The following is a 25,876-nucleotide window of genomic DNA, read 5'->3' as shown; positions in this document are numbered from 1 at the left end:
ATTCTTCAATGGAAAAAGTGAAACTTATATATTATAAGGAGTCATTACAAAACATAGTGATCTATTTCAAGTGCTTTACCGACCTCTGCCGTATTATTACTGCGGAGGCCGGTTCCCCCGCTTTGATGCGGGCTGCGGCGGTGAGCCTGCATCAAAGCTGGGACATGTCAGCTGTTTTGAACAGCTGACATGTGCCCGCAATAGCGATGGGTGTAATCACGATCCACCCGCCGCTATTAACTAGTTAAATGCCCCTGTCAAACGCTGACAGCGGCATTTAACAGGTGCTTCCGGCCATCGGGCCGGAAATGAGCGCATCGCCGACCCCATCACATGATCGGGGGTCAGCGATGCATCGGCATAGCAACCAGAGGTCTCCTTGAGACCTCTATGGTTGCTGATGCCAGCTTGCTGTGAGCACCACCCTGTGGTCGTCGCTCATAGCAAACCTGTAGTTCAGCTACATAGAAGTGTTCTGATGATGATAGCAGAGCCGATCAGGCTATGCCAGCTTCTAGCCTCTCATGGAGGCTATTGAAGCATGGCAAAAGTAAAAAAAAAAGTTAAAAAAATATAAAAAAAATATATATATATATATAAAAGTTTAAATCACCCCCCTTTCGCCCCATTCAAAATAAAACAATAAAAAAAAAATCAAACCTACACATATTTGGTATCGCCGCACTCAGAATCGCCCGATCTATCAATAAAAAAAGCATTAACCTGATAGCTAAACAGCATAGTGAGAAAAAAATTCTAAACGCCAGAATTACAGTTTTTTGGTCGTCCCGAGATTGCATTAAAATGCGATAATGGGCGATTTAAAGAACGTATCTGCACCAAAATGGTATCATTAAAAATGTCAGCTCGGCACGCAAAAAACAAGCCCTCACGTGACCCCAGATCAAGAAAAATGGAGACACTACGGGCATTGGAAAATTGCGCAATTTTTTTTTTTACCACTTAGATAAAACGTAACCTAGACATGTTTGGTGTCTATGAACTCATAATGACCTGGAGAATCAAAATGGCAGGTCAGTTTTAGCATTTAGTGAACCTAGCAAAAAAGCCAAACAAAAAACAAGTGTGGGATTGCACTTTTTTTGCAATTTCACCGCACTTGGAATTTTTTTCCCTTTTTCTAGTACATGACATGCTAAAACCAATGATGTGGTTCAAAACTGCAACTTCTCCTGCAAAAAAACAAGCCCTCACATGGCCATATTGACGGAAAAATAAAAATGTTATGGCTCTGGGAAGGAGGGGAGTGAAAAACGAGAACGCAAAAACGGAAAAGGGCAAGGTCTTGAAAGGGTTAATGTTGATGATTATGGCTTGCATCCAATGAAAAGCCAAAAATCATTATCTCAGTACATTAGAATAATTAACAAAAAAACACCTGCAAAGGCTTACTATGCATTTAAAAAGGTCTCTTAGTCTGTTTCAATAGGCTCCACAATCATGGGGAAGACTACTGACTTGTCCAGAAGGCGGTCATTGACACACTCCACAAGGAGGGTAAGCCACAAAAGGTCATTGGTAAAGAAGCTGGCTGTTCACAGAGTACTGTATCCAATTATATTAATGGAAAGTTGCATGGAAGTAAAAAGTGTGATAGAAAAAGGATTGTTAAGAAAAGTCCATTAAAAAATTTGGGGGAGATTCACAAAGAGTGGACTGCTGCTGGAGTCACTGCTTCAAGAGCCACCACACACAGACATATACAGGACATGGGCTACAAGTGTCGCATTCCTTGTGTCAAGCAACTCATGACCAATAGACAATACCAGAAGCGTCTTACCTGGGACAAGGAGAAACAGAACTGGACTGTTGCTCAGTGGTCCAAGGTGTTGTTTTCAGATTAAAGTAAATTTTGCATTTCATTTGGAAATCAAGGTCCCAGAATCTGGAGGAAAAGTGGAGAGGCACATAATCCAAGCTGCTTGAGGTCTAGTGTGAAGTTTCCACAATCAGTGATGGTTTGGGGAGCCATGTCATCTGCTGGCGTAGGTCCATTGTGTTTTATCAAGAACAAAGTCAGCGGAACCATCTACCAGGAAATTTTAGAGCACCTCATGCTTCCCTCTGCTGACAAGCTTTTTGGAGATGAAAATTTCATTCTCCAGCAGGTCATCCCACCTGTCCACACTGCCAAAAGTACCAATGCCTGGTTTAAAAACAACAGTATCACTGTGCTTGATTGGCCAGCAAACTCGCCTGACCTTAACCCCATATCTACAGGTCCTTCTCAAAAAATTAGCATATAGGGTTAAATTTCATTATTTACCATAATGTAATGATTACAATTAAACTTTCATATATTATAGATTCATTATCCACCAACTGAAATTTGTCAGGTCTTTTATTGTTTTAATACTGATGATTTTGGCATACAACTCCTGATAACCCAAAAAACCTGTCTCAATAAATTAGCATATCAAGAAAAGGTTCTCTAAATGACCTATTACCCTAATCTTCTGAATCAACTAATTAACTCTAAACACATGCAAAAGATACCTGAGGCTTTTAAAAACTCCCTGCCTGGTTCATTACTCAAAACCCCCATCATGGGTAAGACTAGCGACCTGACAGATGTCAAGAAGGCCATCATTGACACCCTCAAGCAAGAGGGTAAGACCCAGAAAGAAATTTCTCAACAAATAGGCTGTTCCCAGAGTGCTGTATCAAGGCACCTCAATGGTAAGTCTGTTGGAAGGAAACAATGTGGCAGAAAACGCTGTACAACGAGAAGAGGTGACCGGACCCTGAGGAAGATTGTGGAGAAGGACCGATTCCAGACCTTGGGGAACCTGAGGAAGCAGTGGACTGAGTCTGGTGTGGAAACATCCAGAGCCACTGTGCACAGGCGTGTGCAGGAAATGGGCTACAGGTGCCGCATTCCCCAGGTAAAGCCACTTTTGAACCATAAACAGAGGCAGAAGCGCCTGACCTGGGCTACAGAGAAGCAGCACTGGACTGTTGCTAAGTGGTCCCAAGTACTTTTTTCTGATGAAAGCAAATTTTGCATGTCATTCGGAAATCAAGGTGCCAGAGTCTGGAGGAAGACTGGGGAGAAGGAAATGCCAAAATGCCTGAAGTCCAGTGTCAAGTACCCACAGTCAGTGATGGTGTGGGGTGCCATGTCAGCTGCTGGTGTTGGTCCACTGTGTTTCATCAAGGGCAGGGTCAATGCAGCTAGCTATCAGGAGATTTTGGAGCACTTCATGCTTCCATCGGCTGAAATGCTTTATGGAGATGAAGATTTCATTTTTCAGCACGACCTGGCACCTGCTCACAGTGCCAAAACCACTGGTAAATGGTTTACTGACCATGGTATTACTGTGCTCAATTGGCCTGCCAACTCTCCTGACCTGAACCCCATAGAGAATCTGTGGGATATTGTGAAGAGAAAGTTGAGAGACGCAAGACCCAACACTCTGGATGAGCTTAAGGCCGCTATTGAAGCATCCTGGGCCTCCATAACATCTCAGCAGTGTCACAGGCTGATTGCCTCCATGCCACGCCGCATTGAAGCAGTCATTTCTGCCAAAGGATTCCCCACCAAGTATTGAGTGCATAACTGAACATTATTATTTGATGGTTTTTTTGTTTGTTATTAAAAACACTTTTATTTGATTGGACGGGTGAAATATGCTAATTTATTGAGACAGGTTTTTTGGGTTATCAGGAGTTGTATGCCAAAATCATCAGTATTAAAACAATAAAAGACCTGACAAATTTCAGTTGGTGGATAAGGAATCTATAATATATGAAAGTTTAATTGTAATCATTACATTATGGTAAATAATGAAATTTAACACTATATGCTAATTTTTTGAGAAGGACCTGTATAGGGTATTGTCAAGAGGAAGAGGAGAGACACCAGACCCAACAATGCAGACGAGCTGAAGGCTGCTATCAAAGCAACCTGGCCTTTCTTAACACCTCATATTTATTAATGACCTTGTAGGGGGCATTCAGAGTAGAATTTCAATATTTGCAGATGACACTAAACTCTGCAGGGTAATCAATACAGGGGAGGACAATTTTATATTACAGGATGATTTATGCAAACTAGAAGCTTGGGCTGATAAATGGCAAATGAGCTTTAATGGGGATAAATGTAAGGTCATGCACTTGGGTAGAAGTAATAAGATGTATAACTATGTGCTTAATTCTAAAACTCTGGGCAAAACCGTCAATGAAAAAGACCTGGGTGTATGGGTGGATGACAAACTCATATTCAGTGGCCAGTGTCAGGCAGCTGCTACAAAGGCAAATAAAATAATGGGATGCATTAAAAGAGGCATAGATGCTCATGAGAACATAATTTTACCTCTATACAAGTCACTGGTGCGACCACACTTAGAATACTGTGCACAGTTCTGGTCTCCGGTGTATAAGAAAGACATAGCTGAACTAGAGCGGGTGCAGAGAAGAGCGACCAAGGTTATTAGAGGACTGGGGGGTCTGCAATACCAAGATAGGTTATTACACTTGGGGCTATTTAGTTTGGAAAAATGAAGGCTAAGGGGTGATCTTATGTTAATGTATAAATATATGAGGGGACAGTACAAAGACCTTTCTGATGATCTTTTTAATCATAGACCGGTGACAGGGACAAGGGGGCATCCTCTACGTCTGGAGGAAAAAAGGTTTAAGCATAATAACAGATGCAGATTCTTTACTGTAAGAGCAGTGAGACTATGGAACTCTCTGCCGTATGATGTTGTAATGAGTGACTCAATGCTTAAATTTAAGAGGGGACTGGATACCTTTCTGGAAAAGTATAATGTTACAGGGTATACATATTAGATTCCTTGATAAGGCGTTGATCCAGGGAACTAGTCTGATTGCCGTATGTGGGGTCGGGAAGGAATTTTTTTCCCCATGGTGGAGCTTACTCTTACCACATGGTGTTTTTTTGCCTTCCCTTGGATCAACATGTTAGGGCATGTTAGGTTAGGCTATGGGTTGAACTAGATGGACTTAAAGTCTTCCTTCAACCTTAATAACTATGTAACTATGTAACCTCAGCAGTGCTACAGGCTGATCGCTTCCATGCCACACCGCATTGATGCAGTAATTGATGCAAAAGAAGCCCCAACCAAATATTGACTGCATTTACTGAACATACATTTCAGTAGGCCAACATTTCGGATTTTAAAATAATTTTTCAAGCTGACGTCATAAAGTATTCTAATTTACTGAGATAATGACTTTTGGGTTTTCATAAGCTGTAAGCCATAATCAGCAACATTAACATAAATAAACACTTGAAATAGATCACTCTGTTTGTAGTGACTCTATATAATATACGAGTTTCACTTTTTGTATTGAAGAACTGAAATAAATTTACTTTTTGATGATATTCTAATTTAGTGAGAGGCACCTGTATATTCCTCGTACTTGTTAGGTGGGGAATGAACATGGAATATATGTAGGTAATAATGAATGCATATTCCTTATTAACAGGTGCATATTATATTCCCTGTGCTTCTTAGATGGGGAGTGAACATAGAATAAATGAAGATAATAGGAAAATAGCAAAATAAAGATATATTCCATATAAACACACCCCAAGTTAAATCACATTAGTGATTCATAATAAGACCTTGTTGTGAAGAAAGCTAGCGCAAAAGGCACGTCACAAGGGCTCCTTCCCTGGTACCTGCAGCAGTAATATACCATGGGTAAGCTGTCTTGATGTTTTACTAATGTGAAATTAATGTGGGGTGTGGCACAGTGAATGTATGGATATTCACACATGACACTAATCAGATTAGCCCACATTGAAGTATACTGATTTTGTACTGTATGATTTCCAACTTCACACCGTTTTAGTGATTCCATCTAGCCTGTTGGGTAAACTAATAAACACAATGGGTACTAATGATTCAAGGAATATATATTCCCTGTGATTTATACTCACTATAGTGTTTTGATTGGTTTCCCAAACAGATTTCCACCCAGTATTGGATGTACAGCTAACCCTGTTACATGCTCTTTACATATATTTTTATTCAAATATCATAACACAAATTACAACAGTATACACACAATATAAAAAGAGGTAAGATCAGGGAAAGACCCCAATGCAGTCCCTAGAAGTATACATATATTACTATTTTGGTTTGCATAACGCTAGGGACTCTTTTTATATTCTGTGTATGCTGTTGTAATTTGTATTATAATATTTCAATAAAAATTATAATTTGTTTTAAGAAGAACTCCAACTGTCTTTTTTTAGGTTATATATTATATATAAAGATTACTTTTTGCTATATCCAACCCACCACTTGGGAAAACAAAAGGGGACCACATGTTTAATTATCATGATGTTCCTAGCTGTCTCAGAGATTTAACCTGTCACTTTCCACTGTGAGGAACATAGTAAGGAAATGGAAGAACACAGGTACAGTTCTTGTTAAGGCCAGAAGTGGCAGGCCAAGAAAAACATCAGAAAGGCAGAGAAGAAGAATGGTGAGATCAGTCAAGGACAATCCTCAGACCACCTCCAGAGAGCTGCAGCATCAACTTGCTGCAGATGGTGTCACTGTGCATCGGTCAACTATACAACGCACTTTGCACAAGGAGAAGCTGTATGGGAGAGTGATGCAAAAGAAGCCGTTTCTGCAAGCACGCCACAAACAGAGTCGGCTGAGGTATGCAAAAGCACATTTGGAGAAGCCAATTTCTTTTTGGAAGAAGGTCCTGTGGACTGATGAAACCAAGATTGAGTTGTTTGGTCATACAAAAAGGCGTTATGCATGGCGGCAAAAAAAACAGCATTCCAAGAAAAACACTTGCTACCCACAGTAAAATTCGGTGGAGGTTCCATCATGCTTTGGGGCTGTGTGGCCAATGCCAGCACCGGGAATCTTGTTAAAGTTGAGGGACGCATGGATTCCTCTCAGTATCAGCAGATTCTTGACAATAATGTTCATGAATCAGTGACAAAGTTGAAGTTACGCAGGGGATGGATCTTTCAGCAAGACAATGATCCAAAACACCGCTCCAAATCAACTCAGGCATTCATGCAGAGGAACAATTACACCGTTCTGGAATGGCCATCCCAGTCCCCAGACCTGAATATAATTGAACATCTGTGGGATCATTTGAAGAGGGCTGTCCATGCTTGGCGACCATCAAACTTAACTGAACTGGAATTGTTTTGTAAAGAGGAATGGTCAAAAATACCGTCATCCAGGATCCAGGAACTCATTAAAAGCTACAGGAAGCGACTAGAGGCTGTTATTTTTGCAAAAGGAGGATCTACTAAATATTAATGTCACTTTTCTGGTGAGGTGCCCATACTTATGCACCTGTCAAATTTTGTTTGAATGCAGATTGCACATTTTCTGTTAGTACAATAAACCTCATTTCAAGGCAGAAACATTACTGTGTCCAACAGTTATTAGATATATGAAACTGAAATAGCTGTTGCAAAAAAAACTATTTTTATAAAACATTAAGCTTAAGATTAATAGGGGTGCCCAAACTTTTTCATATAACTGTATTTTCCATGCGTTCAAATTGAAGGTGTATATACCATATGCTTACTGTGATTTCCCCATTAACCAGCCTAGAAGTGGAAGCAGCCACAGTCTCATTCATCGTTCATCAGACAATTGCGTAATTGACCTGACGATTGGAGGCAACACTTTTGTATTCCCTTAGCAACTGGTGGCAGTTGTGGGATCTGTGGGATCTCTCCAGTGTCATTTATGACAAAGTGGTAACAGTGATGGGTTCAGTTTCACTGTGTATTCTGGACATATTGTATAACAAAAAGGATGTGACTTTCTAATATACTTTGTTTTTAAATCAGCACAATTGCGAAGGTCTCAATCAATAGCAATCAGTGAATGGAAACCAGAGGAAACCCAAACACGAGGAGAACATACAAACTCCTTGCAGATGTTGTCCTTGGTGGGATTTGAACCAAGGACGCCAGCGCTGCAATGCTAACCACTGAGCCACTGTGCTGCCCAGAGCTCTCAGAAATCTCCTTTGTGGAAGAGGTAAACATAAGGGTGAATGACCTCGGGGAGATCAAAACATCCAACACCGCGGAGACACCATCACGTGTTTCTCAACGCAGTGATACGGATCTTTGTGGAAGAGGTGTAGATGCTCATCAGGCTGGAAAAAGTTAAAAATCCATTTCTAAAGAGTTTCAGTTTGGATTGTTGGAGTCCAAACAGGATATGTACAATTGGAAGGAATTCAAGACCACTTTTAACCTGCCCAGGAGTGGTTGACCAACAAAGATCACTCTAAGAGCCAGCTTTGTAATATTCCTGTGATATCAAAGGAACCAAAAATGATTTCTTAAGGCCTAAAAGCTTCTCTTACATTAGAATCTTTCTGCAGGTGGACTCAAACAGTATTGCAATAAGAAAGCCTCTGACCTTCTAGAAGAAATTGATGCACATCTGCAGTTTGTTAAGGATCACCAGGACAAGCAAGAAGGCTATTGAATTGATACAATTTTTTGTGGATGGAAAAGACAAATATAGAGCTTTTTGGTTTCAATAACAAGTGTCATGTTTGGAAAAGGGAAAATAATGCTTTAAAGCAGTGGTCCCCAATCTTACCGACCTTAAGAGCCCCATTCAACTCTGACAGACAGTCGCAAGCCACATTCAGATCTGAGCGAGGGTTGCAAACCCCATCCAGCTCTCGCCCTCTTCACGGTAGTGACAACCAAAGCCTCCATTATGGGCATAGTGATAGCCAAAGCTTTTCCCGCAAAAATCACCCCAAAGTAGTACACTAAGACCCAGGGGTTCCCAGAATACTCCCATTCAGTATTCTCCCATCAAACACTGTCGCATCCAGTTTCAAGCACCTCCTCTCACATGTGGTATCATCCTGTCTCCAGCGTACCATACTTAAATTAACTCTAAACCCCTAAGACCAGTATATGTGCATCCCAATCTGCTTCACCATTTTGAAATGTGCTTTTCATACCTTTTTCTAGACCTGAAACTAATGCACCAAGATGGCAGACAGCAAAAGCCATAACTCTTGGGACAGTCCCATATGGCTCCCAAGCTACAGGGTGGGGTCCTCTGCCCTAGAGCATAAAAACTGCATACAGTCTTGTGAAACACAGTGGTAGTGGTATCTTGGTTTAGGCCTGTTTTGCTACATCTGGGCCAGGACAGCTTGCCATCATTAATAGAACAAAAAAAATCTAAATTCTAAAAGGAAAACATCAGGATTTATGTTCATGAGGTGTAAGGGGTCGATTTCCCGCCTCTGCACAGGGGGAGTCTCAGGCCATCTCCGCTGCAGTCTCCCATTCTTCTCCTGCCGCAGTGGAGCCTGCTCAGCAGAGACGTCGGTCCCAGCGTCTTGCTCAGTCCCACTCTGTACAAAGAGTTACTGCTGCTTCTCCTGCTTCGGCTATTGAAGTCAGTGCTGGGCAGCGGCGAGCAGACACTTTTGGGACTAAGTCCTGCTCTTCTCGTTCTGAGCATGCCCTGAGTGAGATCTCTCAGTGGAGATCGAGGGTCACATGGTCAGATGCTGCAGCTAAGGCCATTGGTCCTTCAGGAAGGTCCTGTAGGTGCTAGGAATAAGTCCTGCTTGGCACACACTGAGCATGCCCAGGGCAAGATCTCTCAGTGGAGATTTAGGGTCACATGCTCAGGTATGGCAGCTTCTCATTGGTCCTTCTGGGAAGGTCTTTTACTTGCTGCAGCTATATAAGGCTCGCATGGCCGCACGGCCATGCGCTAGTATTGCTTTCATTTATGTACTTTGCGCCAGTGTGGTCTTGTATGTGTGTGTTCAGGGACCCGGCTGAAATAAGCCCCTAGAATGCTGGCACCTCCGGCGAGGAGTTCGTATGCTTGTGTGTTCAGGGACCTGGCCAAAATAAGCCCATAGAATGCTGGCACCTCCGGCGAGGAGTTTCGTGTGCGTGCAAGACCACTGACTGCTCTTGTTAGACAGTTAGCCTGTGCCTCTGTGGAGTCTAACAGGGCGCAGCGCTTTGTGTTCACGGCTGCTCTGTGAAGTAACAGAGTTGGCTTACACTGCTATTTGTTCCGCTATTTACTGGCAGCAGGTTCTCCTGCACAGTGGACCCCGGGCTGCGAACGCATCTATCCTAATAAAATATAAACTTTCATTAGGTGCGTTCCGCTAGCCCTGTCATAACATGAGGTGAATCTGATGAGAACATATTTCATGCAGCAAGAAAACGACCCGAAGCACACAAGTTGCTCTACAAAAAGATTAAAGTTAAAATTTTGTAATAGCCAAATCAAACCAAGTCCTGACCTTAATCCTATAGAAATGTTGTGGAAGGACATGAAGCAAACAGTTCATGAAGGAATTTTAGTTTATTCCGCCCTGCAAAACAGCCTCAGTTCTGGTATGTTGGTGTTTTTTCTCTCAAGTTGATGTGCACAGTCAATCTACAGTTCACAAAGGAATTTTAGTCCATTTCTCCCCGCAAAACAGCTTAAGCTCTAGTATGTTGGTATTTTTTCTTCCAAGCCAATGTGAATATCGACTTGGGAGAAAAAACACCAACATACTAGAGTTGAAGCTGTTTTGCAGGGAGAAATGGACTAAAATTCTTTTGTGAACTGCTCGATTCATGTCCTTCCACAACATTTCTATAGGATTATAGACATGCACGTCTAACCACCGAATATCCAAAATATCTAATGCAGCAATAACGGATTCTAAATAGTCAAACCATATATATAAAGCAAAGGCTCATATACGTTTGCCACTCAAATATGTGATTGTATAATTTTCATCACTTAAAAAATTACAATAAGTCAAATTTTTTTGCCTTATTTTGTTTGATTTTTTTTCTTATCTCTTGTGTGAAAAATCTGATAAAGTAGATATACTGTAGCTTTATGTTAAATTTATTGAAAAATATAAAAAATTCTGAAGGGCTGGAAAACGTTTAAACACCACTGTATATATAGGATAGGTGATAAGTGTCTGGAGGCGGTACTAGCTACGAGACCCGTAGCTATCAATCATAAGAATGAGGAACCTGTGCTCCCAGTTGAAGCAGAGCCACAGTCCTGCGCCATTCAATATCTGAGACTGACAAAGATTGCCAAGTACCAGCAGTGGTCACTGGTCACCAAAGTTAAAAAATGCTATGCTCTAAAGACAGGTATTTCTGTATTTGGGCTTATTATCTCATTAGTATTCTGTTTGTAAAGGGGAGACCATATAGGGCGACACGCAACATGCAGATAAAACTAAGCTCAATGGTGGTGGTCAATTACCACATGATCTTGAAACAAAACCATGTGGCCATGAGTCATAGAAGTATGGCAAAGTTTGGTTACACGCAACTAGCAACAATGTGTGCTGATGAGAAATTATATGGGCAGGTTGGACATTTTGTACCCTGACAGTTGAAGTAGGTAGCTTGTCAACTTTTGCTTACTTTTAGGCCATTTAGATATTGATCATAAAATCCCTAAGGTACTACTATAAATCACTGTGGTTGACCTAAGACATAGTTGGCTTGATTATTGTACGGTTGATTTTGTCCTCTAAGTGCAAAAAATAGAATTATATTAGCCATCAATCATTTTTTAGAGAATTACAGTCATATCTATCAACATGGATATTATTTTGAGTCTATGTATGAAAATATAGGGGGACATTTAAGACAGGAGACAACTGCAACTACTGTTAGTAGAAAATGTGATATGCAAAATAACCTTTTAATCAGTGATTACGTAGATATAGACTTTAGCTATTATTATGTATTGTTATTTTGCAATGCAAAGGTTAGTAAAGAAGGCATTATAAGGCAAAGTTTTAAAGTGATAAAAAAGGGGCATGAACAATTGTTGATAAGTCTCTAACCACCACAAAGGATGATAGCAGCCACAAAGAGCGCCAGGTCACTGTCATTAAGTTCCAATGCATTAAACTTAGAGGCAAAGCTGAACTTGGGTTCCATGATGTGACAGAAGGGAAGACGAAGGCTGCGTAAGAATTCACGAGTGACAAAGCCATGACCTCCAGCTACTAGTAACCCATCTTTGTTCATGAGTGAGGCAAGCATGCAAAATATTGCTTCGTGGACTCCATATTTAAGTAATGTGACCTGATCATTGAGGTAGAGAGTACTGAAACCTGGAATGCTCTTGGCAAAGTCAGTAAGTGCTCGAACAGTCTCCACAGAAGTGCACTGACATCGGTAAAATACATGAACTCCAATCTCTGTTCCAGGTGGGTTTTGTGTTGGCAGTTGGTCCCAAACCGTTCCTTTTTCTGCCTCCCATAAGGTTTCCATGTCGTATATCACAAAAGGCTAAGGGAAAAGAATGATGCAGTGGATATTGCATTAAGTCATTGAACAGCTTTCTGCTGAACATAAATTTTGATGTCAAAGTGCACGGATAACACTCATTTGACAAAAAGCTATTCCGAACAAACTCCCCATACATAACCAAACCAGCGTGCATGTCTTCTTAGTGGGAAGAGATAAGTAAGCATCTGCTAGAGGTGACTGCAGTGCATTATCTTTCTGGTGAATATGAGATCGGTATGCTAAAAGCCAACATGCACGACTATTCCTTTCCTTCAAACAGTCTGAATAGATGTCAGCTGATCATGAACTACAAGATTTGCAGCACTACACAAAGTGGTTTAAAGTATAGCAGTTTAGTTATGATTATGAATCAATCACCATATACTTTGAACTAGTTTGAAGTGCTGCGGATCTCCTTATACTTTATAGACTGTAGATATCCTGTGCAGCTGGACCATATACTGCTTTGTAACCAATTATTGATATTGGCTAATCACTTACTGTACTAGTAAAAAGCAAGTTAAAGGGGGGGCAGGACAAGTCACACACATTAGGTGATTGACAGGTTTTACTCATCTGAATCTAATATGTATGGTCACCATTATTATGGGTTCTGTATTATTGCGAGCCCAATGAAAAGGTAATTCACTTCATCAGCTGCTTTAAAGTAAGTAGTCTGGGATTTACATAATTTGTCAGTATAACAAATCATTTCATTGTTAATTATCATAGACAACTTTATATTGATTAATAGTTAACTTTGTTTTTTTTTTGGCATTGCCACTTGGTCAGTATTATCACTCTCCTCACCGAAATGCTACTCTTGCCAGTCAGAATATCCCGTGCTCTTTTCTTTGTCATGGTGAATGTACTCATATAGGAAGAGTGGATTCTCTGGGAAAGAGCCACCAAGTCAGACACAGGAGAATCTGTGTCCTCCGTGGAAGGCTGTACAAGACGTCTCCTTTCCGCTTCTGGCATTCGGCCAAACCTAATTGCTAAAGGAATTCAAAATAAAAAAAGTAAAGAACTAGGTTACCCATTGGTAAAAGTCAGTTAAAGTCTAGAAGATTTGCACTTCTTTCAGAAGCTTTAAAGGGAACCTGTCACCCCCAAAATGGCTGGTGAGGTAAGCTCACCGGCATCAGGGGCTTATCTACAGCGTTCTGTAATGCTGTAGATAAGCCCCCGATGTTACATGAAAGAGGAGAAAAAGACGTTAGATTATACTCACCCAGGGGCGGTCCCATTGCGGTCCGGTCGGATGGGTGTCTCCGGTCTGCTCAGGCGCCTCCCATCTTCATTCCATGACGTCCTCTTCGGGTCTTTACGCCGCGGCTCCGGCGCAGGCGTACTTTGCCTGCCCTGTTGAGGGCAGAGCAAAGTACTGCAGTGTGCAGGTGCCAGAAAGGTCAGAGAGGCCCGGCGCCTGTGCACTGCAGTACTTTGCACTGCACTCAACAGAGCAGGCAAAGTACGCCTGCGCCGGAGCCGCGGCGTAAAGACCCGAAGAGGACGTCATGGAACGAAGATGGGAGGCGCCGGAGCGGTCCGGAGACACCCATCCGACCAGACCGCAACGGGACCGCCCCTGGGTGAGTATAATCTAACGTCTTTTTCTCCTCTTTCAGGTAACATCGGCGGCTTATCTACAGCATTACAGAATGCTGTAGATAAGCCCCTGATGCCGGTGAGCTTACCTCACAAGCCATTTTGGGGGTGACAGGTTCCCTTTAACCAATAGGAAACTAATTGTGTTAACTAATAATAAATAGATGACATAAAATTGACAATTTACAGTAGTGAATACCTTTTTTTGCTGGCTGAAATAATAAAATAAAAAATAAATTAAGAAAACTAAATAGAAGTTCATACCTATGAAGTGTTAATGTTTTATTGTACTCTGACGCAAATCTGGTCCAGGGTTGTGATGTTGTGACATTAAGCACATGCCTTAATTGATGTAGAATTACATCCATGTAGAACAGTCATTCTGAAAGAATGTTTTAAACTTTTGTGGAAATCTTGCTATCCTTGAAGCAAATCTGCCCTGCATTATGCTGATCTCAGATGGGGTAGCAGGATCCATTGCACCAGATGTTCTATTTTTTTTTTCAAAAAGTGGGCGATACCAGTGTGAGACATGTAACCAAGACAGGACAGTAGAACTGAACTGTATCTCATAAAAAACACGTTAGAAGCTGCAGCTCTCACAGCTCTGTTGTCTTGCAGCAATATTGCAACACTGGCTGCCTGTGAGATAGAAGCTGAAGCAATGAGAGGACACACGCAGATTACAGAACTGTGTATGATTATGAGCACAGAACAGCCATTACATATCACACTGGTATTTCCCATTATTATTTAACATAAGCTCTGGAGGCAGATTCTCATGTAAATCAATGTCCAGCCCATAGTCTGGAACAGCTCATTTACATATATGAAAAACATGTATTTCTCTGGAATAAGACATAGAGTGACAAATATCAAGGTATCATTTTATTAATCTTCCTATGACCAGAAAGCCCATATACACTCCCTGACAGAAGTTATGTCTCTTATCCATGTTATGTAAATAAAAGCTTATAACTTGACATTAAATTCATCCATTGGTTGTATAAATTATTCTTTTGAAAGCTGAAACCCTCGGAAATGTGGTTTAGGTTAAGAAAATAAATTGGCATCAATGCAGAAATATTGATCAATTAATGGACACAGAATGGTCAGATTTTGGCAAGACAAAAGTTTTGTCGCCTGGTCATATAATGCACCCAATCCTAGTTTACATCCTCACCTGTGCTTAGTAAATGATCAGTTAATTAGTGTGTGTGTATAAAAAGAAACCCAGCACCCCAGACCTTCACTTGAACTGCAACTTGAGCTCTGACAGCATGCCAAAAATCCACCCTGCGACCAAAGCCTGGATTATCAATAGGCTGAAGACCAGATCCACTGCAGAGGTGGCTGGCACCTTTAATGTGTCTCAGCGTCAATTACAAAGAATTAAAGAAAGATTTGAAGAGACTGGAGATGTGTTTGACAAGCCCAGGTCTGGCAAACCCTGCAAGACAACTGCTCAGGAGGAACGTTTGTTGGTTAGAAAATCCAAAGCAAGCCCCTCTTCCACTGCAGCAGAGCTCCAACAGGCCTGGTCACCTCAAGTCCCTGTGTCAATTAGAACAGTTTGTAGGATTCTGTCTCGAAAATGGCCTCCATGAGCAAATCAGTGCTCAGAAGCCAGTACTAAACAAAAGGCAAATAAAAAACTGTGTGGCATTTGCAAAGTCCCACAGCCTGCTAAACAGATGGATGCTGGAAAAGTGGCAGAAGGTGGATTTCTCTAATGAATCTTCAGTAGAATTATACCACAGCCACCACAAGTACGGCAGGAGACCTACTGGGGCCCGTATGGATCCAAAATACACCCAGAAAACAGTTAAATTTGGTGGTGGAAAGATCCTGGTCTGGTTTACATTCAGTATGGGAGTGTGCAAAACATTTGCAAGGTGGAAGGCAATATCAATAGCCTAAAATATCAAGAAGTATTAGCTACCTCTTATATTCCAAATCATAAAAGGGGTCAAATTCTGCAGCAGGATGGTGCTCCATCTCATACATCCATCTGTACAACAAAGTTCCTCCAGGCAAAAAAGATCAAGGTGCTCAAGGACTGGCCAGCCCAGGCACCAGACATGAACATCATTGAGCATGTTTGGGGTAGGATGAAAGAGGAAGCTTGAAAGACAAAACCAAAGAATCTAGATGAACTCTGGGAGGCATGTATGACTGCATTCTTTGCTATTCCTGATGACTTCATTAATAAATTGTATGAATCATTGTTGAACAGCATGGATGCAGTCCTTCAAGCTCATGGAAGTCACACAAAATATTAAATATGACTCTAATAGCACCACAACTTAATTCACCAATGTAATGCAACATATATTTGTATTTTAAGTTAATTATTTGTTTGAATATCACATTACTTTCTGTGGGCGACAAAACTTTTGTCTTGCCAAAATCTGACCATTCTGTGTCCATTAACTGACCAATATTTCTGCATTGATACCAATTTATTTTCTTAACCTAAACCACATTTCGGAGGGTTTCAGCTTTCAAAAGAATAATTTATACAACCAAAGGATGAATTTAACGTTAGGTTATAAGCTTTTATTTACATAACATGGATAAGGGTCATAACTTCTGTCAGGGAGTGTAGACGACTTAGGAGGATTGATTCTACTGACAGATTCCCTTTAAAGAGGTTTTCTCCTTAGACAACTGATATTGAACTGATAAAGGGGTTATCCAGACTTGGGGGTTCAATTTTTCAGTCACTCTATGTGACAATAGACTTATGAATCCTCACAGCACTCGCTCCCGATGCCGCTACCAGATGTGGCGATTTGCATACATTTAGTCACGTGCCAACTAGATGTGCATGACCTCACTCAATAAAAGAAAACTGAGGCCAGGCATGTTTAGTTGGTATCTGACTGGAAGTATTCATATTACATATTAGGCCTCTTTCACACTAGCGTCGTGCACTGCACGTCGCTATGCGTCGTTTTGCAGAAAAAACGCATCCTGCAAAATTGTTTGCAGGATGCGTTTTTTCTCCATAGACTTATTAGCGACGCAGTGCGACGCATTGACACACGTCGCAACCGTCGTGCGACGGTTGCGTCGTGAGCATCGGACCGTCGCCACCAAAAAACGTTGCATGTAACTGCAGCGCCCCCACTGCCGCAGGGCCGAGGGGTACCCGGTACCGAGCCTCTGAGTCTCTGCTCCGGGGTTGTCACGGTGGCTAGACCCGGTCCGAGACCCTGCTGAGGGGCGCCCAATGAAAGGGTGTGCGAGATGGTGGTGATGTTGTAGTGGTGCGGTGCAGGTTGCAGTAAATAACGAGGACACCAGGTTGCAGTCTCTTTACCTCTTTACTGAAGGCTTCAAGATCCTCAATCCGGAATATGGTTAACCGGGCTGTGCAAGCCTGGCCGGTCCGATGGCACATCCAGAGTTCCCTTTGCAGGTGGAAATCTGTGCCTACCCTCTAGCGCTTGTGTGTTGTAGTCCTTCCCTGCTGAGCACCACGGGATAGTCCTCACAACTGTTATGTCTGTTTCTCGTGTTCCCTCACAACTCGATTCTGATGTTCTTCCACGTCCCCCAGATCTTATGGTTAGGACGCACCTGTATGACGGGGAGGCTCGGAGCTCTTCCGGGACTCTAGCGTCGCCCCACTCCTGTTGTTACCCCCCTGTGTCTTCCTAGGTCAATTGGGTGAGACAGCCCGCCTATAACTGACTGTCCTGCCATAGGTTTGGAGTTTGGCTTGGAGCTCTATACTTCCTCGGCGTTCCGGCCACCGGTTATGCACCTCAATAGGATTTTGCCTTGTCTTACAGCACGACTCCTACTGGTATTCTCCTTGTTGCGTTGATCTCGTTTCTCACTCAGCACAATATACCTCGCTTCTTATCCTTTCTTGGGGTACCGCCGCTATATCGTGCAGGCGCGGTCCCGTAACGTTCTCTCTGTTTGCTAGGCCTCTGTCAGGATCCCACCCCTGACAGGGACCTCTCCGAATCTTCCCCTACAACACCCTCTGCCACAAGGTGTTGCCTGGTTCCAACCCAGTCAGCTTTCTCTCTAACTTCCTGCCTAACCCCCAGTTTTACCAGATTGTGAGGAGTGGCCTAATAAATAGAACCCTTAGCTCCCCCTGGAGGCCAGACTGTGAAATGTATTGGTGTCTGTGATACCTGGTCAGAAGAACTCCTTCAGTGCCATCAGACGTACCATAGCCCCCCTTAGCGGCGGAGCAACAGTACTGCAACGACCAGGACTCTGGGGCGCTGCACTCCCCCCGGTTAAATCCAGTACTCCTGGACTGGGAAGAAAACAACAATACATGTCAGCAAAAAGACATACAATTTTGAAAATGCAAGTACAAGTAAACTTTTTAACAGAACTTCCCTTTATGGGAGGTGAGGACACTTGAACGTTACAAACATGGTTAAATACTTCAATTAACATACTATAAATACTTTTCTTACCCAACCGGGTATTCTGCTAAGTGCAAAATCTTTGAACAATAATTTAACATTGCCTTTAAGGACGTACTCGCTGGATCCACTAAAGACCTTCTTATAACACATTATAAGGCTAATCAACTTTTATGCATTCTCCTTCTTTAAATCTGCAGGACCGCCTGTCCTAACTGCTCCAGACCTACTGCCTCTCCTTTCTGTTACAGGACCGCCCCTTTCCGCCCGGGCCTACTGTCTTTCTACTACTATACACAGTATAGAACATATCATTTTTCTTTCAGTTCAAGATCACTGAGCCATCTCTGTATGGCTCCTAAGAGGACTCGCCACTAACCCCTACGGGTTCACTTCCTGTCCTCATTTTCTAGCACATTATTAAACATTTTCTATTAAATACAACATTAAACTTCCTTTATTACTTTCTTACTGACTTGTATGCAGGACGCTATGTCTACCCCTACGGGCCTGCTGCATCTTTCTTCTAGCTTTCATCTTTACAGGACTTTATTTCAGAGCACATTACCAACATTTCTTACAATCAACTAATTAGTTACATTTAACTTCTACTTTCAAGACATTATTGCCATTTAACCATCTTAAGGCAACACTATTCATAAGTGCAATATGTGAACATTCCCTTTAAGAGGGAACCAAGTCTCTATGAGGTAGTGCAACTTCTCAAGCTGCAAGTCTGTTCGCAGTAAGGACTCCGTTGCTGGTTCTGCGACCAGTGTCTTCGCAAAGAGTCCTTTCTTTATGTAAAACCAGTAGAGAGCACCTTTAAGAAGGTGCAAACTATTTACAACATCAGTTTGTGAATCATTCACCGTCCATGATTTGGCAGTCTCTTAATAACTGGAGCAAAAGTGGGTAACAAACAAAAAGCAATAGGGATCCCGGGTCAACAAAGGGATCCCTTTAAGAGTAACCCTAGACGGGTTTTAGCAGCAAAACAGTAGAAAAACAATGAACTATTTACAATCATTAAAGCATTTTTGCTTACTTAGTCTTCTTGTAGTGCAGGGGGTGGTCTCCTTCCAGGCCTCACCCGGCCAACGGGTCGCGTTGGTGCAGCAAGGGCCGGTCCTGGCTCCAGCAACGACAGGATCCCTCTGCGGGATGCCCTCCTTACTCGTGGGCAAGCGCGACCCAGGGGCACACGGTGAGCCCGGACTTCCGGAGGTTCCACGGAGACAGGTTCCATCGCCTTCTCTGCAGGGGGCTCGTCCTCAGATGTCCCGGTATCGGCCTGGAGTGCGACACACCGCTGGACGCCCCGAGCTATCCAGCCGACCTCCCTCCTCCACTGGGTGTAGGTCACTGCGTCGCCAGGCTCCAGGTCGGAATCGTACCTTCCCCCGCAGGGCTCCACTTCTTCCCGATCAACACGGACCTGTAGTGGCTCCCCGATCTCCTGGATAACTCCCCTTCCCTTCCGGGATTTGAAGGACACCACAACACCCCAGTGTGATGGTGGAGTCTCCGCGACGCTTGTTAGATCGACCTGGGCCGCGGGTTGGGGCCTGTTCCGCCACTCTGTCATCAGGCGCTGCAGGTGTTCCGCCTCCGGCAGGATCCTCAGGCCCTGTGCCTGCAGCTCACACTCCGCCGCAGTTGGGATGAAAGAAGCGGGGGACACCGGAGACAGGCAGACCTCCGTAGGTTGGCCCAGCCGAGCGATCACAAGGGCTTCGGCCTCCAGGCGGTAGGCTATCTGCCGGGCCTCAGCTGCAGCCACACACTCCTCGGACGGCGGCCAGGGGGGTTGGCCCATCAGTAGCTCCGCAAGGGTCAGTTCCCGCATTGATGGCGTGTCCGGGGCTGTGTCGAGTTGTGCAGCCTCTCGCTGAGTCGGGTCATTCCCACGCGGTGCTCCCGGCGTCGCCATCTTCGCTTCCTCTCCAGTGTACTCTTCCCGCGGTCTCTTTTGTGGGCGGCCCCGTCTCCATGGTCTCCATCCTCCAAAGAGAATAAGGAGGCGGACCTCGGCTGCTGACGGGCACGTCCTCAGGACGCAGAAATACTTAGACTGGGCGGCCATTGTCTTTCGCGCCCTCCAGCTTGTCTACGCCCACTCCACGCCCCTCTTCTTCTCCTGCGCTCTCCTCAGCGCTGTAATGGCGGATTTTGGCGGCAAGTGGCATGGCACAGTCTTTGCAATAAATCACAGTCCAAGTATAATAAATCCCAGTTCCAAGGCACACATGACCTGATTCTTCAGGCTTAAGTAGATCCTGTTCGTGACGCCAAAATTGCAGCACCCCCACTGCCGCAGGGCCGAGGGATACCCGGTACCGGGCCTCTGAGTCTCTGCTCCGGGGTTGTCACGGTGGCTAGACCCGGTCCGAGACCCTGCTGAGGGGCGCCCAATGAAAGGGTGTGCGAGATGGTGGTGATGTTGTAGTGGTGCGGTGCAGTTTGCAGTAAATAACGAGGACACCAGGTTGCAGTCTCTTTACCTCTTTACTGAAGGCTTCAAGATCCTCAATCCGGAATATGGTTAACCGGGCTGCGCAAGCCTGGCTGGTCCGATGGCACATCCAGAGTTCCCTTTGCAGGTGGAAATCTGCAAAGGGAACCCTACCCTCTAGCGCTTGTGTGTTGTAGTCCTTCCCTGCTGAGCACCACGGGATAGTCCTCACAACTAGGGTTGAGCGAAACGGGTCGTTCATTTTCAAAAGTCGCCGACTTTTGGCAAAGTCGGGTTTCATGAAACCCGATCCGACCCCTGTGCGGGGTCGGCCATGCGGTACGCGACTTTCACGCCAAAGTCGCGTTTCAATGACGCGAAAAGCGCCATTTCTCAGCCAATGAAGGTGAACGCAGAGTGTGGGCAGCGTGATGACATAGGTCCTGGTCCCCACCATCTTAGAGAAGGGCATTGCACTGATTGGCTTGCTGTCTGCGGCGTCACAGGGGCTATAAAGGGGCGTTCCCGCCGACCGCCATCTCACTGCTGCTGATCTGAGCTTAGGGAGAGGTTGCTGCCGCTTCGTCAGAAGCAGGGATAGCGTTAGGCAGGGTCCAATAACCACCAAACCGCTTGTGCTGTAGCGATTTCCACTGTCCAACACCACCTTCGGTGTGCAGGGACAGTGGAAGCTACATTTTTTTTTTTCCTCAGCGCTGTAGCTCATTGGGCTGCCCTAGAAGGCTCCCTGATAGCTGCATTGCTGTGTGTACGCCACTGTGCAAACCAACTGCTTTTTTCAAAGCACAAATCCTCTTGTTCCTTCCTTTCTGCACAGCCATCTTTTTTGTTTGTCCACACTTTTTATTTAATTTGTGCATCAGTCCACTCCTTATTGCTGCCTGCCATACCTGGCCGAGATTACTGCAGGGAGATAGTAATTGTAGGACAGTCCCTGTTTTTTTTTTTTTTTTGTGGGAGATTAAGATTGGCATTTCTGCTAGAGTGCCATCCCTGTGTGTGCCATCTCTCACTCAGTGGGCCATAGAAAGCCTATTAATTTTTTTGCTTGATTTGGGTTCTAAAATCTACCTGAAAAAAAATCACTACATCAATCATTGGGAGAAAAATATTGGCCTCAGGGCTTGTGTGCCACTCCTGACTCCTGTGTGTGCCATCTCTCACTCAGTGGGCCATAGAAAGCCTATTAATTTTTTTGCTTGATTTGGGTTCTAAAATCTACCTGAAAAAAAATCACTACATCAATCAGTGGGAGAAAAATATTGGCCTCAGGGCTTGTGTGCCACTCCTGACTCCTGTGTGTGCCATCTCTCACTCAGTGGGCCATAGAAAGCCTATTAATTTTTTTGCTTGATTTGGGTTCTAAAATCTACCTGAAAAAAAATCACTACATCAATCAGTGGGAGAAAAATATTGGCCTCAGGACTCGTGTGCCACTCCTGACTCCTGTGTGTGCCATCTCTCACTCAGTGGGCCATAGAAAGCCTATTAATTTTTTTGCTTGATTTGGGTTCTAAAATCTACCTGAAAAAAAATCACTACATCAATCAGTGGGAGAAAAATATTGGCCTCAGGGCTTGTGTGCCACTCCTGACTCCTGTGTGTGCCATCTCTCACTCAGTGGGCCATAGAAAGCCTTTTTTTATTATTATTATTTGGTTTCTAAATTGTCCCTGAAAAAATCATTTTATCTTATTTGGTTTCTAAAGTCTCCCTGAAAAAAAAAAATAAAATAGGTGGGAGATTAATATTGACATTTGTGCTTGAGTGAAAGTCCTGCGTTTGTGGCATCTCTGTGATTTGGTGCCACAGAAAACAGAGTGTGTAACATTGGGCCTGATTTTCCTTGTGGTCTCACCAACCTGTAAAGGGATATTGAAATCATACTGAAGTTATAGCTCACCGTGTAAGTTGTTTGACAGCAACAAATAAAGTTACTTTGGTTAAGTTTTTAAAACAATGAGGAAGTCTTGTGCAAGAGGTCGTGGCCGTGGGCGTTCATTGTCAGCTGGTAATGATGGGTAGTGGTAGTGGAGCATCAGGTGGTCGTGGGGATAAAAATATTCCACCTAAGTCTGGAGCTGAGGAGCCAGGTACGTTGTCTGGCTACACAAGGCCTCGAACGCTCTCTTTTCTGGGAGTAGGAAAACCGCTTTTAAAGCCGGAGCAGCAACAGCAAGTTTTGGCTTACCTTGCAGACTCAGCCTCTAGCTCTTTTGCCTCCTCTTCTGAAACTGGTAAATGTAAAAACAGCGCGTCGCTTGTGGATGTTCACGGTCAGGGACAAGTCGCTTCCTTGTCCTCTTCAGCAAAAACAACAACAAGAGAGAAGGATGCAGCAGGCGACACAACGGGTTACTCCATGGAGCTCTTTACACATACCGTCCCTGGCTTAGAAAGTGAAACACTTAACAGGCCATGCCCATTACAAGTAGATTCTGACATGGAGTGCACTGATGCACAGCCACAGCCAGAGTACTATGCTGCTCCTTTGACTCAGACCACAACATTGCCCTCTCAGGGTACTGATCCACAATCAGACCCTGATGAGACTATGTTGCCCCGCCACGAACGCTATACCACCGACCGACACGGTGACACAGACGAAGTTGCACACGAGCTCGAAGAGGAGGTAATAGATGACCCAGTTGTTGACCCCGATTGGCAGCCATTGGGGGAACAGGGTGCAGGCGGCAGTAGTTCAGAAGCGGAGGTGGAGGAGGGGCAGCAGCAGGCATCAACATCGCAACAGGTTCCATCTGCCGGTCCCATATCTGGGCCAAAACGCGTGTCAAAGCCAAAACCTGTTGGAGGACAGCGTGGCCATCCGGTTAAAGCTCAGTCTGCAATCCCTGAAAAGGGATCCGATGCTAGGAAGAGTGCAGTCTGGCATTTTTTTAAACAACATCCAATTGATCAGCGCAAAGTCATCTGTCAAAAATGTTCAACTAGCTTAAGCAGAGGTCAGAATCTGAAAAGTCTCAATACTAGTTGCATGCATAGACACTTAACCACCATGCATTTTCAAGCCTGGACTAACTACCAAACGTCCCTTAAGGTTGTAGCACCCTCGGCCAATGAAGCTAGTCAGCAACGCAACATCCCTTCCGTCACTGTAAGGCCACCATTTTCCGCACCACCGGCAGTATCTGTGCAGGTTTCTTTGCCAGCCAAAAGCAGTCAGGGTCAGGGAATCACCAGTTTTGTAGGAGGAAATATTGCATCTAGGGCACCGGCGGAAACAATACCGTCTCCAACCGTCTCTCAGTCTGCCATGTCCACCGGCACACCCGAAAGTTCCACGATCTCCAGCTCTCCAGTCCAGCTCACCCTACATGAGACTCTGGTTAGAAAAAGGAAGTACTTATCCTCGCATCCGCGTACACAGGGTTTTAATGCCCACATAGCTAGACTAATCTCGTTGGAGATGATGCCCTACCGTTTAGTTGAAAGCGAAGCTTTCAAAGCCCTGATGGAGTACGCTGAACCACGATACGAGCTACCCAGTCGACACTTTTTTTCCAGAAAAGCCATCCCAGCCCTGCACCAGCATGTTAAACAGCGCATCGTCCATGCACTCAGGCAATCTGTGAGTACAAAGGTGCACCTGACTACAGATACATGGACCAGTAGGCATGGCCAGGGACGTTATGTGTCCATCACGGCACACTGGGTGAATGTGGTGGATGCAGGGTCCACAGGGGACATCAATTTCGGGACAGTTGTGCCTAGCCCACGGTCTAGGAAACAGTTGGCTGTAGGAGTTCGCACCCCCTCCTCCTCCTCCTCGTCCTCCTGCAGAAGCGACAGCTCTTCCACAGACCGCAGTCGGCCAACCACTCCATCGGCAGATGACACTGTTGCACACCAGTTGTCCCATTATGGGCCAGCTACTGGCAAGCGTCAGCAGGCTGTATTGGCTATGAAGTGTTTGGGCGACAACAGACACACCGCGGAAGTTCTGTCCGAGTTCTTGCAACAAGAAACGCAGTCGTGGCTGGGCACAGTAGATCTTGAGGCAGGCAAGGTAGTGAGTGATAACGGAAGGAATTTCATGGCTGCCATCTCCCTTTCCCAACTGAAACACATTCCTTGCCTGGCTCACACCTTAAACCTGGTGGTGCAGTGCTTATTGAAAACTTATCCTGGGTTCTCCGACCTGCTCCTCAAAGTGCGTGGACTTTGCTCACATATCCGACGTTCGCCTGTACACTCCAGCCGTATGCAGACCTATCAGCGGTCTTTGAACCTTCCCCAGCATCGCCTAATCATAGACGTTGCAACAAGGTGGAACTCAACACTGCACATGCTTCAGAGACTGTGCCAACAGAGGCGGGCTGTTATGTTTTTGTGGGAGGATACACATACACGGGCAGGCAGTAGGATGGCAGACATGGAGTTGTCTGGTGTGCAGTGGTCGAAGATACAAGACATGTGTCAAGTCTTTCAGTGTTTTGAGGAATGCACACGGCTGGTTAGTGCAGACAACGCCATAATAAGCATGAGCATCCCCCTAATGTGTCTGCTGATGCAAAGTTTGACGCACATAAAGGATCAGGCGTCTGCACCAGAGGAAGAGGAAAGCCTTGATGACAGTCAGCCATTGTCTGGTCAGGGCAGTGTACAGGATGAGGTAGTGGGCGAAGAGGAGGTGGAGGATGAGGAGGATGATGGGGATGAGTTTATTTTTAATGAGGAAGCTTTCCCGGGGGCACTGGAAATTGGTTGCGTGGCAAGGCCGGGTTCTGGTTTTTTGAGGGACACAAGGGACGTAGATTTGCCTGAAACTGCCCCTCAACCAATCACAACTGGAGATTTGTCAACTGGAACTTTGGCCCACATGGTGGATTATGCCTTACGTATCCTAAAAAGGGACACACGCATTACGAAAATGATGAACGATGACGATTACTGGTTGGCCTGCCTCCTTGATCCACGCTATAAAGGCAAATTGCAAAATATTATGCCACATGAGAACTTGGAACTAATATTAGCAACCAAACAATCAACTCTTGTTGACCGTTTGCTTCAGGCATTCCCAGCACACAGCGCACGTGATCGTTCTCACACGAG

The 25,876-nt window shown here is 44.4% G+C and overlaps 1 protein-coding gene across 2 annotated transcripts in view; it reads right to left on the bottom strand.

Moving 5' to 3' along the window:
• Nucleotides 1–25,876, bottom strand: part of PPARD (peroxisome proliferator activated receptor delta) — a 283,091-nt gene that overhangs the window by 5,636 nt on the left and 251,579 nt on the right. For both annotated transcript variants that reach the window (XM_077295485.1, XM_077295486.1), the window contains 2 exons: nucleotides 13,127–13,314; nucleotides 11,866–12,316 (listed from right to left, as the gene is read on the bottom strand). In XM_077295485.1, coding sequence (XP_077151600.1) covers nucleotides 11,866–12,316; nucleotides 13,127–13,314 — 639 coding nt within the window. The remainder of the gene's footprint in view (nucleotides 1–11,865; nucleotides 12,317–13,126; nucleotides 13,315–25,876) is intronic.

This window comes from Ranitomeya variabilis, chromosome 3 (genome assembly GCF_051348905.1).
Source record: "Ranitomeya variabilis isolate aRanVar5 chromosome 3, aRanVar5.hap1, whole genome shotgun sequence".
Classification (NCBI taxonomy): domain Eukaryota; kingdom Metazoa; phylum Chordata; class Amphibia; order Anura; family Dendrobatidae; genus Ranitomeya; species Ranitomeya variabilis.
Note: the sequence above shows the minus strand (reverse complement) of the source record. Positions and strands in the feature narration are given on the sequence as shown.